This window comes from Dreissena polymorpha, chromosome 7, assembly GCF_020536995.1.
Source record: "Dreissena polymorpha isolate Duluth1 chromosome 7, UMN_Dpol_1.0, whole genome shotgun sequence".
In the NCBI taxonomy this organism is placed as follows: Eukaryota; Metazoa; Mollusca; class Bivalvia; order Myida; family Dreissenidae; genus Dreissena; species Dreissena polymorpha.
Window position 1 is genome coordinate 87,730,486 of NC_068361.1, and position 19,509 is coordinate 87,749,994.

At 33.7% G+C, this 19,509-nt stretch overlaps 1 protein-coding gene across 1 annotated transcript; it reads left to right on the forward strand.

Moving 5' to 3' along the window:
- Positions 1-334: 334 nt before the first annotated feature.
- On the forward strand, positions 335-18,557 carry LOC127837154 (putative helicase MOV-10). The gene is made up of 19 exons (XM_052364058.1): positions 335-638; positions 5,109-5,583; positions 5,914-6,185; positions 6,768-6,947; positions 7,453-7,555; positions 9,051-9,182; positions 9,361-9,514; positions 10,051-10,292; positions 10,490-10,657; positions 11,233-11,374; positions 11,487-11,657; positions 11,906-12,015; positions 12,117-12,325; positions 12,826-13,111; positions 14,212-14,317; positions 17,134-17,328; positions 17,522-17,610; positions 17,799-17,893; positions 18,200-18,557. Exons 2-19 carry the CDS (start codon positions 5,150-5,152, stop codon positions 18,214-18,216), a joined length of 3,105 nt encoding a protein of 1,034 aa, XP_052220018.1. The 5' UTR covers positions 335-638; positions 5,109-5,149; the 3' UTR covers positions 18,217-18,557.
- The last annotated feature ends 952 nt before the right edge of the window (positions 18,558-19,509 follow it).

Sequence of the window (19,509 nt, forward strand, 5' to 3'; positions counted from 1 at the left end):
TGTCCCTTTTATAAATTACGTAAATAGATTTGTTTGCGTTGTATGTAGGAAAACTATGTAATCTCATTTGTTTTCCTCATCGTTGATAAAAAGCGCCGCATACCATTTATTATTTTATCGATTTAAATCGATTATTCATACTCTTACAGATATAAAAAAAACGTTTACTTATTCAGGAGTGTTATTTTGCTACCTTGAATATTTTCCATTTTTTAATTGTTTGCCTCACGCAAACAAGTCCCATTTACAGTGCAATTATCGATCTGCCTGTGAAAGAAATTTAAAATTAATCTTTCAAACAGTTTCAACCACGTCTAGTGTCGGTACTAATACAAAGGATCTTTAAACTCATGGGGCAACCTAGATAGATATTTGACTACACAGATCAGGTTAAATATAACTGCTTGTACGTTTATAACGTGCGTTGATAAAGTATAAGTTTAACAGTAAAGTGCGACGTGTAATTAATAAGACAGATTTGTTTTTTTCTTTAAAAAGCTGCGGAACACTTGAGCCTCGCTCTTGGAAAAACGGGCTTAATGGATGTGCATAAAGGATTGCCCAATAGAAGCATATGAAGTCTGCACATGCTAAGCAGGGACGACACTTTACTCCATGATTGGATATTCATTTAGAAGGTACTCCCATTAAACCTTACCCTATCAGAAGAAAAGTTAAAATGGTTATGTCGAAACAGCATAAAAACAGAACAACCTGAATAACTCGCAGTCTGTTTTAAAGGTGTTAGGCTGTTTTCTGCAAATCGGTATTTTAGGGTTTGACGATGTTTTATGAACACGCAGTTAGCCCGGTTTTACCTGAGCACGGCTTATGTACATTTGAGTCGCGTTCTTGGAAAACTGGGCATAATGCATGTGCGTAAAGTGTCATCCCAGATTAGCATGTGCGGTCCGCACAGGCTAATCAGGACCGACACTTTCCGCCTAAACTAGATTTTTGCTAAGAGTAGACTTTCTTTCAACAGAAAAAATCATAAAAGCGGAAAGTGTCGCCCCTGATTAGCCTGTGCGGACTGCACAGGCTAATCTGGGAAGACACTTTACGCACAAGCATTATGCCCAGTTTTCTCAGAACGCGACTCATTTATATCATTTTACAGTCAAACAAATGTTGTGAAAGATATTTAAAATTTAAACATACATATACTCAGCATGACACTAATTAAGATAATCGCAAATCACCTTTGACAACAACGCTTCTTAGTTGTACTTTATGTGCGTTGAAATTAGTTTTAATAGTTTGTATGAAATGCTTGTTTTTGAAGAAAATAACAACAACAAGCAAATATAATTTTCCTTTCAATTACACAATTTGCTTTGTATAATTTAAATTTAATTTTTTATCATTTTTTTATCGATGAATGTAGAACTTGTACTCGAACCTCAAACGGCGTTAACTGGGAGACTATAGACGTTTTTTGAAGTCGATTTAATGCGTCATTATAATGTAACATAGCATAACTATTTAAATACATACATACCTGTGTTAGTGTAAGCATTAATATGTATTGTTTGGCTTCCGTTTACACGATTTCTCTATTTGTAACGTTTACGTAAGCGCTGGCTTTGTATAATACGTTCGATGTTACTTTTGAATAGCTCTCTGTTCATGCGTGAATCGCTTATTCATTTGATGTTCTAGTTGTTATTGGATATCCTTCCATATTTGTTTCCATTAACACTTGTGCCATTAACCAGGTATGAAATCAGTTTTAAGATTAAAGTGATGCAATCGATTTGCTTTAAAGGTTGTATCCTACATACGAGACAAACTAAACGGGTCGCCGTGGTGTAATGGATATGGTGTCCGCCTTGCGACCGGGAGGTCACGGGTTCGATCCCCACCGTGGGAGCGTTCTTTAGATTTCCCCCAAAGATACCAAGTACTGGTTCTAGGCCCAGGAAACGGACTCGAGAGCGTTTATATAAGCCTAAGGCTTTCGACGCAATCGAGCTAAAATAAATAGGTTTAAACTAAACTAAACTAAACGGAATATTAAAATAATAAATTTCCGGTCATTAATTACCAACTTCCTATTTGTTAACATTGTCGATATGTGACAAAAAATACCTTTAAAATCCTCGTCCGAAATATATAATTCTTGTTATGCAACTTGTTTTAAAAGTACACGTATGTTACTTAAATTTAACAAATGTTCATCGCCTGATCGGTTGTCCAGTCTTTATAAAACATTCAATTTCTCTCGCGATCTATAAAACTCTATATAAAAGTCGAGCTTTCTATTAAGAATCATATTGTGTTATCAATCGTCTTGCGTTATTTGTAGTGTGTAGTTATGTCACCTATTTACACGATGTACTTTCGATTTCACATCGCGAAATTTTATTACCGAATATACTGAACATATGAACTTTTTCAAGTAATGTAATATACCAGTCGTGATATTTGAATCAAAATAAAATAATTATTGTAAAAAAATACGGTATTTTATAACTTTTTTTTCAATCGCGGTTGACAGTCCCTTTAAAGAAGCAAACATAGTTAATTACAATTATAACTATTTCCTTAACATCATAATTGATCCAAAGAAAATGTTCAACTCTTCAATCATATGTAGACTTTTGTCGACTGCATCATATTGATGTTTATGATCGACTGAGATGTTTCTAGATGTTAAAATTTCACACATGTCCATAGTTAACAAAATAGTAGATACCGCGTAAATAGTTGTTCCTTTTTTTTAAATATTAGCCTCAACGTGATATTAAACGGTGTCGGCTTTTGCCATAATTCTTCTGCATTAGCCGTAGTGATATTGCAGTATTGCTATTAAAGCTTTTTAAAGTGATCGCTGTGTTGACAAATTTTTTAAAGAATGCAATGAATCAAAATCTTCCAACTTGTGTGTGTGTGTGTGTGTGTCTTTTGACCGGTATCGCTAAAAAGTATGTCACCATGAGCCAGTTTTTGTCCATTGGCGACAGAACTCGACGCTTGCAAATATAAGATAATATACGAAGTGAAAAAGTTCACAACGAGGAAAACTCTTTGAAATCCATTAACGCCCAACCAGGACTGTTCGGTGGTGGTAGTGTGGGTGGGAGAGGGGGTCATTTTAATCTAAGATGGTCAATACTCAGGAAGCGTGGCGTGTACGGCAGAGTTATCCTGGCGACGAATTACGCAACCAGGATCTAACTGAGGCCACAACCTTTTGAACGCGTTGACAATGTCTTGTATCAGCACCTGACAGGCAAACAAACAATTCATTTCGCTTGTCACATTATTTATTGTTTATCAATTGAAAATACTATGCATGTGTAACGTAGTATGTGGGAAACACAGTAACATAATACACGTCCTTGTCTGTGTGTATAGTGATTTATTTTTGTTAATTATATTCTGACATAAACGCTTTCATATGTTATTATAATATTCCAAACGACATGATATATGCGGCCGTCTATTGCCCCATGAAAACAACAAAGTTGTATGTCCGATCTGCCCAGTGGTGTGTCTGAAACTGTCCTGTTACCTTGGTCAAAATACAGATTAAAACATAATGAAACAATCACGTGCTTAACAACTGCAAGTCAAACATCACGTATGCAACAGACACACACGACGGACACACACGAATACATACGGAATTTACCGATGTTTTGGCAAACGTGGTGAACAAGATTATTGACATTTCATACCCGAGGGCAATTATGTTGATCTATGCGTGGCTGTCTATAGAAGAGTGTATGGAATTTGGTTTATTGCGTTGATACAAATTTCGATTATTATATTAATTCAATAATGCCCCAAATATGCGTTACGTTACACATGTATTTCGAAAATTTCAGGATAGAACTGATGCATAAGGGTCTTATCGTTAGCTAGTTACTTTTCATACCCCGTCCTTTGCATATCGATGCAACAGCGACAATGAACATTTTACGAGTTTTATCCTTTATTCTTCAGTCATTTCTTATGCTTATCAGCGATAATTTTTTTATTATATATATTCGATATATGGTTCAATCTAACACAATAATTAAAAGCATGTGTGTTAAAGTAGTAGCGCGCACGCTTTGTTAATAAGACGTTCGAACCTAAGGACAGGCACTTTTTATTGTATACATTGTTTCTTGTTATTAAAATTATTCCTAAATATTCGACATATTACAGTTTTAAAAGTTAATGTATGTTATAACTGTTTTTAATACGAACATCTGTGAACGATTTACTAAAATAACCATATGAGGTTCACAACAATTGGTTGTTGACTACATAAACATCATCTTATTAATAAACGCAATCACAAGTCATTTAACAGAGGTTTATGCTGGAATAAAGAGGGGTTTATGCTGCAATAATGTTTTCAATATGACGTTAAGATTGTCCTGTACATAGCTCGAAATCGGTCAGAGCCATAAACATGAAATTATATTTGTAAATATATTGCATTCGATGGCGGTGCAGTGCGCACGATCTATAACTATTTATACCATATTTGCATGGTAATTGTCCTTTGTGAATGTTTCATACTCAACTGCTCGATGCAGTTTAACTTTTTTTACACTCCATAATTTTCCTTGAAATGTAACGAATATATCAGAACTCGCAACATCCTGCTTACAGATGTGTTTTGAGTGTGTGAGTGGTTTGTGCGTGTTTGGGGGGGGGGTAGGCTATTTCAGGCGGTAAGCATTTCAATCATATCACGGCAATGGCAGTTTTCTTCTCCTCACACATTTCGTACTTCAGCAGGTTTACGAATTTTAATGGCTCATGCTTACGATAGTAACTTAAAATTACCATTTTTGAATAAACGGTATGGGCTAAATAGCAGTCAGAATTAGTTCAAAACAAATCCCCGACAAAGTATTGTTAACGGTTCAGGCGTCTTACCACACTATTATCGGATGTGTTGTTCATCGATTTTCAAAAAGAGCTAGCCGTATCATAATATCGCTCACGTTTTTTTCTATGTAAAGTATATATGCTTAACGATACACTGAAAGTACCGAATTAAACCGATTTTTTAATAACAATTTTATGATCTTTTAAAATACAAAAAGAGAAGCTCGTAAATATATTTATATTTATTTATTTATTTATTTATAAGTTTCTCACAGCAGGTTTTCCTTTAGAGCATCACTCGTCTGCATTCTCCAAAATGGCTCGAGGTTCAGTGCCAACTCGAGAAGTAGAAAGATTTTTGAATATCATCCGAGCAGAAAATGTTGATGACAATATCTTCAAGAGAGATAAGGTGCGCATTTTATTCCAAACACGATTTCAAAACGAACGCTCAACAGGAAATAGATATTCATTCGGTCAAATGATCAGGCAGATGACACAGTCCAGAATAGCACACGAATTAGGCGACTATTATATCTTCGGTAACGAAGTACAAGTTCTATTTGAAAGAATTGCGAACAATTCGGAGTTTACGAATACGTTAGAAGACTGGAGAAAGACTGCTAGGAATAATCCGTTGTTTTGTGAGATTTGTGGGATCGTTTGTACGTCTGAGAGATCGCTTGTTGAACACCAATTAGGCAGCAGACACCGAATTCGCAAACTGCATGTGGACATTTATCAAAGGAGGTACCGTTATGTTTAACACAGCAAGTTGTATTTGAGCACAATTGTACATAGTTTGACGTGTCAAGTGTACTATTATTTGCAAGCATCTTCTGCAGATTCCACTGTTTCTCTTTGTATCGTTTCCTATTAAGCAAATTGTATTTCAATGCTCTAACTAGATAAAGAAATTCATTTAAAAAATTCATTTTCATATATTTTTCGTTTATATTGAAGATATTAAACATTTCAACTGGAATAGATGAACAAAGTCAAAGGTGTAAATTTAAAGGAACGAACACGTATTTTTGTAACATCGGCTATTGATTATCTTTATACCGTCTTAACATGCAGGAATGAGCTGATACGGGTTCCTGAAGGTCTGCGCCTCGAGTGCAATCCAACCATTCAAAATGGAAGAATGGAAATGGTCTGCAAACCTGGTGAGATTAAGACAATGACCATCAACATCCAAAATTGCGTTACTGAGCAAGGTGTTGATGTTGTCTTGCAGAGACACATATTTCTGTGGGACACGGGTATGTTCACGCTGTACATGAGGTCTGGTCGAGGGGGACACAACCAGTGGAGTGTTTTCAATCGAACAAACTTACATATTACGCCAGGTATGTGCCAGAAGATATATGTTTACATTCACATTTCACTGAGATAACGAAGCATACAAATAATGGGAAATATTTTAGCAATGTTAAGGTTAGCCAATAATAGCCTCCCTTACCTGATGCATGAATAAATTAAATCTGCAAAGATTAATATCTCAGTTGTCCTACTGTTAGAGATATAAATTAATTGAAGTGTAGTTTTGTGATTGTCATAATTTTGTACTAAATGTATTAATACACTTAGAAATATGACTATTAAGATTATTTAAACCATTTCGACTAATTATATTTGTTAATTAAGTTTGTCAAATATTTCATACATACATACATTGTATCCTCGGACAGGTTATAATGCAAATAACAAAAACTGACAAAAATGTATGAACGTTTTAATTCTTCTTTTGTCTTAAATGCGAATAAAAAAAGTTTAATTGCGCTTTCTGACTAAAAAACACGGACATTATCTTGTGTTTGAAAATATCGAGTTAAAATGTTCAAACAAACTATGTAAAGATATACACTGCAAAACAATATATTATAATAATTATTATAATTTTGCAAGACGTTCTGTTTTCGTTTGTTTAGGTGAAACACGGTATTTTGAAATCAGAGGCAAAGCTCCATTAGAAGACTTTGGCCATCACTATGTTCCTTTGGCATTGTTTTTTGTTAAGAAATCTAGAACACAACAGGGCACCAGGAGTCAGGAAGAAATGGATTCGACACAATATAAATTTTTAATATATGTGTCCCTGCATGTACTTGGTATGTGACTATACAAATATTTTGTTTATTTTTCAAATTAAAACAAAATAAGTTAATTAATAAATACACTTTATGGAGGTTGAGGCAGTTAGCAAGTAGAAAATCGATAGCAGACATACTAAGAACATTACATACAAGCTCTCATTCAGTAGTGGTTATGCATTCAGGTCCTTACAACTTTTATTGCTATTGTAAGAATTTGAATTGTGTCACGTTGTTTTGATTTTGTAAGGTTGGTTATTAAGAAAACAAATATTACCAAATTAACTATTTTACACGTTTGAAAATAATAATGAACATAACAAAAAGACACAAAGGATTATCCTAAAGTCTGGTGTGTAGTGCTCGACGGTTTTTAATGTTTAAAAATGTGCATTGAATGGACATTTATTTTCTTATTTATAGTTGTGTGTTAATCAATGACATTTAACAGTTAACGTTTTCAAATGGACATATCAAGCATCGGCAAAAATGATTTCATGATTCTCGTCTTTCGCTATCACAGGGGAATTGCACGATGACTTAGCCCCGACGTCCGTTTATGAAGGACGCGAGAACGTTCAAGAATATAGTTATCAAGTGACAGAGCCTGGTGAAAGACTTCCTGAGTAGGTGTAATTATAGGATATTGGTAGTGTCGTCATTATAAAAACTTCGTCTATTAGTTTACCAGGATCTTTTGAGTATTCATTTTCGACATCAATATCTTTACCGTCATGGACTATTCAAGAAACAGTATTAAGAGAGAAATTCTTCTTAATATCTGACTCTTTATATTTATTTCAAGTTAACAATTGCCTATACTATATGATACAAACTTTCAACGTAATATTTAACATTTAAATAATAAATACCGGTATCATTGCATTTGAACGGTCAATGCAAATATTGAATTTGTTCTAAATTGGATACCTTTCTAAATATACACGAGACCAAAAACGCACTTCAGTAAATGGATATGGCATTAAATGATTTAAATAATGTAAATTCGGGTGTTTGTAAATATGCATTTCGTCTATAATTTACCTTTACTACTTTAATAAAGATACGTCTCTTATCGTTTATTCATATTTGACAAAGGTTTATAGATAAAATATATGTGACTTTACTGAATAATTAAATTAAGGAAACATAATCAGGGTAGAGACTTAATTGTGTTTCCATCCTCTAGCTGTTTAAAGCCAGTGGCAATTGCCGTTTAAATAGGGGGTTTATGTATAGATCTAAATACAAAAAAATAAATGGTAAAGTTTTGTGTCACTAAAACTAGTCTACGATATTTGTTTGGGGGCTCAAACGGTTTTAATGCTAGCCGCGGTATACAATTAACATAGAATTAATCACTTAGCACAATCGAGTGAATCAAAAATAATATAATAAAAGTGTCCTATATAGTAAAACATTAATTTACGGGAATGTTAACTCGTGTAAAGTCCTTGTATGACTTAGTTAGTTAATATTGCTCTATTTGCTTGGGCTATATTCTTGCCACATTTGGTTGCAAGATCAAATACATATAAGTGAAATCAGCTAAATCCCACTGGTTTGAGAAACATTCAAGGTTTGGAGCTCCTTAAACAATCACTGAGCTCCAAATGTGCTTTTGACAGTGAACGATCCAAGACGATTTGTTAAATACTAATTATTTGTCAGTTCTATGATTTCAGTGTTTTCAATTGTCTTGGTTTTAGATCCAAAATTATTGGCTTCGTAATTAGTTTTTAAGCTTCATTGATCCCAATATTGTTCTTTTTTAAGAACGTGTGTGTATATGATTTCGTTTTCGTTTGAACCTATACTGCTATAAGATAAAACATGCAATATTAAGACCTTTATTTGCAGATGTGTGAAGTTAAGAAAGTATCAAATGTATTTTAAATAGTATAACTATTATATGCTACTTACTCTTAAAATCACTTCCTCTTAGTCATTATAATCAACTTAAATTGTAAGCATCGAAAATGAAGTTTTAAGCATATACTTAAATAAGTGAAAACACAATAAATAGCTCACTGATCTTTTGCATTTGCTATTTGATGTACAATATTGAAAACCAGAATGTACAACAGAGCATATTATATACAATGAATACGATTGTTGTAGGAACTCAAGAAACGGTTTAGCTGGCAGGTTGACACCATTCCGTATTCCGCCATATCTGTATAATCAGATAAGGAAATCAAATAAGGCAGCAATCGTCAATGGAAGGATGAAATTAAACTCACGATATCTCACGTATGACACTGCGGCCCATTTGTATCCTTATAATGCTGTCTTATTTACTGTAACTCAACCGTCTTCAAACTAGTTGTTTCATTATTCCGATTCCATAAGATAAATTCTTCTCAAAATCAAATCATTGTAATTGTGTTGCTTTAAGTCATATATGAAATATAGTTTTATTTGCGTTTAGGGACATACTAGATTGTCGCACAACAGCAGAGAATTATGTTACGAAGTTTCAACATTTATTATGGATTGAAGAGATACAATTGCTCATTGATATCCAACAATATAACATGGCAGGAGTGACATTAGAGCGACTTCAAAGCAAGATGCGTCTTGCGGTAAGACGATGTAGATTCACATTCAACTAGTTGATATATTCTTCAGCACTTATACTTATATACATATACATGCTTGACCCTTGTGGTACGTTACATGCTATAACCACACCTTATTTAGCGACTCGTGCAAATAAGAATTGCTATAAACAGATGGCCATCTTTCTTAACGATAACCTTTTTCTCAAAGTTGCTCAGCTTTAAGTTTGGTTTAAACAAATGTTATACAATTAATATTACTTTTTACGCAGTAATCTTTACAACTCAGTAGAATTGTATTTGTTTATGTTAAGCCTTGCATTAAAATCGCACATTTGACACATATCATGTATCCTGTCTTCACTTGTCTTGGAAAGATCAAAACGGTATTTTTTTTAAGAAATAAAAGTGAAATAAACATATTACATTACACAGAATTCCCATATTTGTGTGTAATGTTTAAAGATGATCGTGAACAATTATAAGCAAACCATAATCAATTGCCAAATGCTGGATATATTGAACGCGAATGTAAAGTTGCGAAAATCTCTTCATATTAGGTCCCAGGTCTTGTTGAGAACAGACCATCGGTTATGCGAGGAGACCGCCTGTACATTTACATCTCTGACAGGCTGTCAGAACGAACAGGTCACCCTGAGGATCAGTTGAATGTTGCCATTGGAAACATTGTCCTAAATATGGAATGTGAGGCGGATGAACAGCGAGGGAGACGAAACGTTCGCTATGAAGGGGTTGTTCACAAGGTTGAATTAGAACATGTTCTTCTTGGTGTTTCAGCAAGGTAAGTTTAATTAATTGAAAATACAAATACAACTATAAACGTACGGTAACGCGATATTTATATTAAGTGTTTAGTAAATAAAAAATGTTTATATGGACATATAACTGTCCTTACAATGTCCTTATCAAAAGTGAAAAGGCAAGTTCTCAATGTATTCAAACTACATTCTAGGGGCATTATTGTTTCGTTTTACACAGGTTAAGAAGATCATGGTCAATAGGAAAACGATACAATGTGGAATTTCAAGTTTCACCGTATAACATGTGGGTCCAACATCGAGCAGTCAAGCTCGCAGTCTCATACATGGATATTTTGTTTCCAGACACAGTGGCTTTACTGGCTGAACACTCGCTCATAGCACGAAGGTTATATGATGATTCTATGTTTTTAATTCTACTTGAACTTTCAGAAAACTTCTATTTAGGACGCCACATTGCATTATATAATGCATCTCAAAATATTCTTATTATACAAATGGCGCATAACCTTAACAATTTTAAGAATATGAAAACATAACTTGTCAATGAACATACATCTTTGTATGATATGAAACTAAAAAATGACTGCATGTTTGAAGGTTTTAATGTTTAATAGTCTTGGATTATTATGTGTCTAAGGAGTGATCGATTTATGGGTGGTCATGCACGGTGTATCAAATATACATTATGTGCAGCGTTGTAGGGCGATACTGATTAACATAACCGGTCATTGATACCAAAACAACTGAATTCACGAACTTATTTTGCCGTTAAGGTTTATGTCAAAGACAATGTTATGCATATTTGAATTTCAAAGATTTCTTGTTTAACACAATTATAAGTATAGTATTTTGAGTCGTATTTCTAAGATGATCACATCGTGACAAAATTGTTTGATTTTTTAAAGAATCTCAAAAAGGAAAATTAACGTATATACGCATAGTTGCTTTAAACTTGTTCAGAGAATCGATTGATGACCTAAATCCCGAACAACAGACGGCAGTGAGGAATATTGTACAAGGAACCAGTCGTCCTGCTCCGTACATTATCTTTGGTCCGCCGGGAACCGGGAAAACTGAAACTGTTACTGCGGCCATCAAACAGGTATTGAGACTAGAAAAGAGTGTATATGCCGGAAAAAAACAGTTTACTTATATGCATGTCGGAATTTATAATGAAACCCTCACATTGATGTAATTTTTTTGAAATGATTCAGGTATACAATCTACATCAAGATAGCCGTATTCTTGTTTGCTGTCCAGAAAACTCTGCTGCAGATCATATCATGCAGATTCTTCTGACTTCGGATGAACCAAATATGAAGGAGGAGACATTTAGGATGTATGCTTTATCGCGGAAACCTGAAACATTACCTGAGAGAATTATTGTAAGCCGTTTTTCATTGTATACAATACAATTGTAGCGTGAATTATTAAGCTGAGCAAGCGTTTGTGTTGATCAGTTGATCATAATTAGACTCAGTTTACACATTTCAATAACAAGTGAATCATTTTAAAAAGTTTGCAATTCTGCATCATTTTGACGTATGTTCACAAATCTGTTCGTGTGTTGATATCAAATTATGTCCTACTTGCGTAACGTACATAATGTTTACAAATATATTATGTTCTACAGGCATCTGGGCGGCACAACTTTGATCGGACCGGCGAGTGCTTCTTCTATCCGACCGTTGCGACACTCATGGGCTACCGGATTATTGTAACGACGCTAATGACGGCTGGGAGGTATCATATAATATCTTTATACAAGTGATCATTTATGAGTAACACCTTTCACTGTTTAAATAAGCATTTAGTTTTTTACTCGAATTATTGCTTGGTTTCAGGATGGTGACAGCGAGGTTTCCTAAGAATCACTTCACGCACATCTTCATTGACGAAGGTGGTCACGCTGTGGAACCAGAATGCATCGTGCCTATAACGGGACTGATGGATCCAACAGCTGAACATGGCCGCGCACAGTTGGTGATTGCTGGTGATCCCAAACAGCTTGGACCAATCATACGATCAAAAATAGCTCTGAACTTTGGTTTGCGTAAGTATATAAGATGCAATAAATATTGATGTTTGGTAGTTTTTTGTTTATTTGCTTTCCAAAGAACTGCTCAAAACCATGTTTGATTAGTTGCTTTAAAACAAATTATTAACTAAAAACATAACTCCATAGACAAGGAGTGCCAGCTAAAAGTTTTGTCTTGTATTAGCCTGTGCGGACTGAGACGAAATATTAAGCATTAAGCGCCGTTTTACAAGAGACCGACTCATATTTATTTACATTTATACCTAACTCTTAACGTCACAAGAAAATAAAATATGTTTCACATCGAATTATCGTTTTTAAGGCAAGTTACCAATGCATGATTGTATGATGCTTTTAAATTACATGGGACTATTTTTAATATAAAGTTCTTTCAATTAAAGTATGATGAGGTTCTTGTAACAAAAAAATACATATCCATTCGATGCAGCCGTGTTTGAATGTCAAAGATCAGAAAAAACAGTACTTCTCTGATACTTTTAGTGACTTTTTTAAAGCTATTTCTTTAATGGAGAGATTGATGGACGATATCACGATGTACAAGACTCCATACAATCCACGCTACATCACCAAACTTATCCGCAACTACCGGTCACATGACATGATTCTTGAAATCCCACGACGACTGTTTTACGACAACGAGCTTCAGGCCTTTGGTGATCCAAAAGTCCTTAACTGCATGCTAGGCTGGGATATGTTGCCAAACAGCAAGATTCCTATTATGTTCCACTCAGTGTTTGGAACAGAGGAACAGGCGGGCGACAGTCCATCGTGGTTTAACAGGTAAGTTTCTGCAGTGTACGGTCTTGTAAGTAATTTTTCTAAGAACCTTTAGCCCAAATAATACTCATTTTGGAAATATTTCTTCTATATATATGTAGTTCAGCTCTCCCAATATGTCGCTTAAACTGACGTGTGTATGTTCATGTACTACGCCCCGAGCAAGTATAGCTGTTTTTCTTGCATAAATTACTTTTTCTTGTATTAATATTAAACAAAAAAAGATGTGCCTGCTGTTCATTCGTTTGTCTGTCCATCCGTCTGTCAATATGGAAATCCTGCAAGCTTGCCTTCCCGTCTGTACATTCTTGCATAATTATTAGCATCCTGCAAGCCTTTTATTGTTCACTAAAGTAAACGATACGGTAGTATTATTTACAATAATTAAAAGTAGATAAGATTTAATTACCATTGAACATAGTAACAAGGTTTTGTACTGAATAAGTTTGCCAATATCCCCTCCCTGTTGACCAATGGCCGGCCGTCGATCCACGAAATATCATATACATAAAAAAGTACACAAAATGGTATTATGAATTTTAGTATACAAACTATTCATTATGACAGAATGATTTTTGGTCTTAAAGTTTTCAGAGTTTTAGGTCAGGATACCTTAAAGATTTTAACAATTAATGCAGGTGTATTTCGTAAAGAACATGCGCTTTAATCATGAATCTAGAAATTATCATTATGAGCAATGTGAGGTAACAATTTACCATAGATCGCATACATGCTCGATTAAAACAAAATATACACAATTATAATTTGTATACTGCTGCGACAAACGGAAAGGTATGATACAAGTATGAAACGTTACGCATGTATCAGTAGGGCAACATGGTGGCAATGCATATCTTAAATTGATAAAGGTATCTCTTCATGTTGCTTGAGTGCTTTCTCAACCTTGCATTGACAAAGAGATACGAAAGAGCTGGGTTGATATATTTGTTCACAAAGATGAACGTCGACTTTACAATAAGTGAAAGCATTTGCACGTTGATTATATTTACTATGGCATTTGTTTTGTTTACTTTTGGCAATCTTTATATGTACATACAAATCTATATATATATCTATTTCTCTATATATTATATTTATTGTAGAGATGAAATCGCCCAGATAGACATGTATCTGACTAAACTGATGTCAAACACACACCACCACCTAAACTCCTCAGATATTGGAATCATAGCTCCTTACAAAAAACAGGTGAGGATTTTAAACGACAATAGACAAATTACTTCAACATTGCTGGTTTTCATATAGTTAAAGCAATTTAAATAGGAAACATTTAGAATACCTTGTTCTCCAGATATTTCTCCGCCCGCTTATTAAACATAACCAAGCTTGTTTATAAATTGTTCACATGTTTGCCAGTATTTTATTAACAGAAACGGAATCCAACAGAAATGGAATCCAGGTTTGACATCATGTGGACGAGTTCAGTATATAACATTTTCATTTAAATAAGACAATTTTTCAATTAAAACGTGTGCGTCAGCTTGAGCAACAGGAAGAAAAACACATTTGAAACGAGTTTTCATATTTAGAAAGGAACGTACCATAAAAGTGTCGCCAGATTTAACCATGTTGCTTGGTTTTTGTATTGTTATTGCTATTGTTCTGAATTGTAATTATCCAAATATTATTTCGTTTAATAATTATTATAATTATAAATAATAATAATAATAATAATAATAATAATAATAATAATAATAATAATAATAATAATTAAAATTAATAACAATCAAAATATTTTTAAACTGACAAATTGCTATGAAATAAATGTTGTAATATTTTTTCTTATATTGAAAAAATGCATTATGGATTAATCGGTCATGTGATTTTTGAATAGTTTATTTAATGAAGTTTATTTTTAATTTATGAAAAGATTATAAACATTATTTATTGGAAACCATTTATTGGCGAACTTGTTAAAAGGCACTATTATAAATAAATAGCATTTAAACGCAACCAAAATTCAAATATCGATCAGCATGCACAGCAACTGTATTAGTACTATTTCAACAGTTATTGGTAGGAAGCCAAGACGAATACTCAAAAGGCGTTTGTGCATTTATTTATTTAACTATGACACAGGTAATGCGAGTGTAGACATTAATATATCCACCTAGCGAGCGCTTATATAGGTTAAACAAAAATATGATTTAATCATGTGAAATAATACAATAACCTGGTTATGACACGCAGTATTAGTGATAGTAACAATTCTAAGTAAGGGTATTCAAACAATATATTAATACATTGGTTTTACCAATTTTTGCACGTAATTAAATAAAATTTAATCTCAAATTATGTGCAGCCGTTTTTGATGGGCATGAAACTATTGTTGAAACTTTGCATTCACTAAAGTTTGAAAGGGCATGGACTTTTCCCGAATCATAATTATGGCAATTATTCTAGATCAAAAGTAATCTAGGTAAGAAAACCCCGAATAATAAACATATTCAAAGCACAATGCTATTGTTTTGAAGGTTTTACTTCTGACCATCCCGAATGTTTCATTGCACCATGCAAGGTACCCTTAATTTAAGTGATCAAATAGTTGTCACAAAATAACGAAAAACAATATGTATGAGTTAACGTGTCTCGTGTCTAACGCTTTTGATTGTATTCATACATTGAAATGAATGTTTAGTATTTGTCAACATCATAAGAGTTATAAAGTCATTTTTGCTCAATATTAAACGGAAGATATATACCTTGATAAGCTTTTATATTTCAAATAGCGAATAGCCTAAATGGCGAGAAGGCATTCATATTAAGTTCGCTAAGACAAAGTAAAAGTTATGTGTGCTTCCATAATTGCCTTGTTTATTGGTCTTTGTGAGGATATGATTGTTTCTTTTACGGTTGTGCTCAGTCGGTAAAATGTCAAGGTAATACGAGTTAGAAATGTGTTCCCGCTCCATGTCTTGAAATTAAATCATTACAGAACTTACACATGTCATATTATAATTGTTTTGTACCTAGACAATGCTTCTGTTTATCTTGGAACACAAATGTCACAGGGAGCACTGATGCTGAAATTGGTTTTCGCTCTTCGAAGTATTTTTGGAACCCTTGAAATTTCAATTGGTTATTGGTATTTTAAGGATATGAATGTGGCAATGGCATATCGCAAAAATATTCTGAAAGCATTTTTAATGAGTGGTAGGTATACAGATTCTTATCGGGTTTAAGATTTATCAAATATAGAGGTCACGGGTGTTTAATGTGATCATTGTCAAGATGGAATTTGGGATTGATTAATAAACAATTTATGCCGACACTGTGTCAATGTCTTTCATGCATAACCCACACGTAACTATAAACAGATAAACTTTAATTTTATTTCAAACGCAAACGTCCAGCTCTTGTAAATATCTTTTACAGGAAATTTGAAAATCGGCATTTGTTCAATTGTGTTACAAGTCTTTTTGACAAACTTGACCATATATTCCCACAAATTGATAACATTAAATCTCATGCAAGCTATGTATTATTTTTTCAAGGGTTATACTTGAAGGCCAGTGCTTAAAATGTTGAAATGAAGACTGTAACTCAATTGTTAAAGAAGCAGTTTTAAAATAGCAACCTTCCGTTCAGAAAACTCTGTTGATGTAATAAATTTGTAATGTGCCTGAAGGTCAAGGTAATATAGAGAAGTGAAACGCCAGCTGCTGCAGTATTGCATTCTCATTATAAACAATTAGTAGGTTCTTTATTTAACGCAAGTCAAAACAGAAACAGCACAATACGAAACAACATACACACATAGAAGAATAAAGCTGGGGTCACCGCCTTGGAACGGCCAATGCAAATCATTTGGATTTTACCCGGTTTTAGAGCGCTCAACCTCACACTTGGCCCAGCAATATGTATGATGCATATAAGTGTAAATACTATTTAACCTCATTTAACCTCATAATACTCGTTTGTAATTAACTACAATACGAATGGTTTTCTTGACAACGGGCTCGACATGGTCCCAACAAGAATCTAAATATTTATTTTATTCACAGGTTGCCAAGATAAGACGAATGCTGATAGCTAATAGACATATTCTGAACCAGAACGAAATAACTGTCGGATCAGTTGAAGAATTCCAAGGTCGAGAGTTCAAGGTCATAATCATATCCGGTGTACGCAGTGATATGAATGCTTCTTACACGGACATAGACTATGTTTTCAATCTTGGCTTCATGCGTAACCCAAAGGTAATACCCAGTTATAAGATTATTGAATCAAATAGCTTCTGATAGTAATGCTGTTAAAAGCCCCCTTTATCGTGGACATAAGTCTTTATTGAATCAAATGATAAACAAATGAAATGCTAACTATAATGCAAATACTAAAAATGTTCCTTTTCCAGATAAATGTGTGTGTGTAAGTTCTTTTTTTCTGTTTAAGCGCTTCAATGTTGCCATGACACGTGCTCGTGCACTGCTTATTGTGATTGGAAACCCCATAACGCTGGAACAGGACGAATGTTGGAAAACGTAAGTTGCACTTGTTATCAAGAACAAATGATAACGCCTGTAATACACACGGATGTCATGTGCAGTGCATCTTTATTTTTAAAAGATTTAAAGAAGTAAACTTTACTTCGTTCACACATACCAGTTATTTATCTAAATTGGACAACCTATTTGATTACCCAATATAAACTGAATACTATTGTTTGAAGATTTATTGACTATTGTGACGAGAACAATGCATTCAAAGGACCGCGTCCTCGACGTAACAACAGAAGAAATAACACCGATTCTGCAGCAACGAGTAGTAAGTTTAGCACGTTATTGCATTGTTCTAGAAATTTGACACAAGAAAATGACTCAAAATAAAAAAGTATCTCTGTACGATTAATAAAGATAAGAATCTAATACTATCACTAAGTAATTTCCAATGCTTGTAACAAACTAGGATCATAAATGTATTATTTAAAAAGATAAAACAAATAAGTGCACATTCCGTTTTCTGCGATACTTCCATTTTATGAATATGTCAAGAGTCTAATAATTGCGTCCCTGGCCTCTTAATTTAATATAGTTTGCTTGATACGCTCTTGTCAATTATAATTGAATTTAGGCACCGATCATCGATGACGTTTCGAGTCACCATGCCGTCAGCAGAGCATAAGGATTGACGGACTAATTAGCGGTTGATACTGTGTACAGATCGGACAAAATAGTTTGTGTCCATGTTTTCCGAGTCTTTGTAGTATGTTTCAGAATAAGCAAATTTTAACGTGTTGCTTGAAATGCATTGTATATTTGTTTTTAATATCCTCTTAAATAATCAATTTTGATTGTAATAATCAACATAAACAGTGTTTCAATCAAAAGCATATCTTAACAGTAACCCAATATTCAAATATATTGAATTCATTACGACGTATTGACCTTATAATTACGTTATATTTTTTCACGCTGTGAACTCTTAAATTGTATCAGCAATAAATGCATTATGAATTTCTGCAATAGGTTAAAATGAAACTATTTATTAGCCAAAAATGATTCTTCAAATAATCTTGGTAAATATTATTGTTTTCGTATATTTGATCTGGACGATCTTGTGCAGCAACTGATGCATATGCTCGTATCTTTAAACACGCTAAGTATATGTATAGATAAGTTACCACGCTGTTTGCGTCCGCATAAAAATCGATCACTGATTGTTAACTTGAGATTGGTTTTTACGGAAGCTCTTATCGGATACGGCTTGTGATCAAATCAAAACGGTTCAATTTATTTTAACCTGCTCGAAAATGTATTTATAACTTTATTTATTTCATTGCATTTAAATATAAATAAAGTTTTCTCGTAATTCAGATATCTTGTACATATGTTGTATCAAAGAAGTATATTAGCATTAAGTTTCAGCAGATCCTTCAATATCCTATTAAGTGTGCTTCGTATTCGGCAAATCTGGTGTTTAAATGAGACGCAAATCTAACACGCCATATTTTACACACATAATTTTAATGATTTTTTATGATTTGTATTGATTATTTAGTTTATTTGCCGGTAATTACAAGACCTGCTTTAATGTTTCGCAACTCACTTGTGTAATTTTAAACAGTGTTGCTGACTATGTATTTTATTGGACATTTCATTTAAATGTATTTTCCTTTGCCTGATAATGACATAAGAAAGTTGATTCCGACTATATAGAAGTTATATTTGTCATATATGTGCTTGTACACATTTGCATAATCTTGTAATAAAATAACACGGATAATCTGAATTGTTTGCGTTTAATCACTTAAATAAGAACAGTATATTTTTCACATCGTACTCCACTTTATAACGGATGACATTGGCGATACGAACGTCCTTTGCAACACAAAACGATTCCAACTAGCCGATTTGATTAACCTCTTACCACCCGCGAAAGAT

Excerpts from the sequence above, each read along its gene's own strand:
- LOC127837154 (XM_052364058.1), top strand. The coding sequence starts at position 5,150 with ATGGCTCGAGGTTCAGTGCCAACTCGAGAAGTAGAAAGATTTTTGAAT. Across the intron at positions 12,326-12,825 it reads AGCTCTGAACTTTGGTTTGC|CTATTTCTTTAATGGAGAGA; the intron begins GTAAGTATATAA and ends ACTTTTTTAAAG. Across the intron at positions 14,318-17,133 it reads TAGCTCCTTACAAAAAACAG|GTTGCCAAGATAAGACGAAT; the intron begins GTGAGGATTTTA and ends TTTTATTCACAG.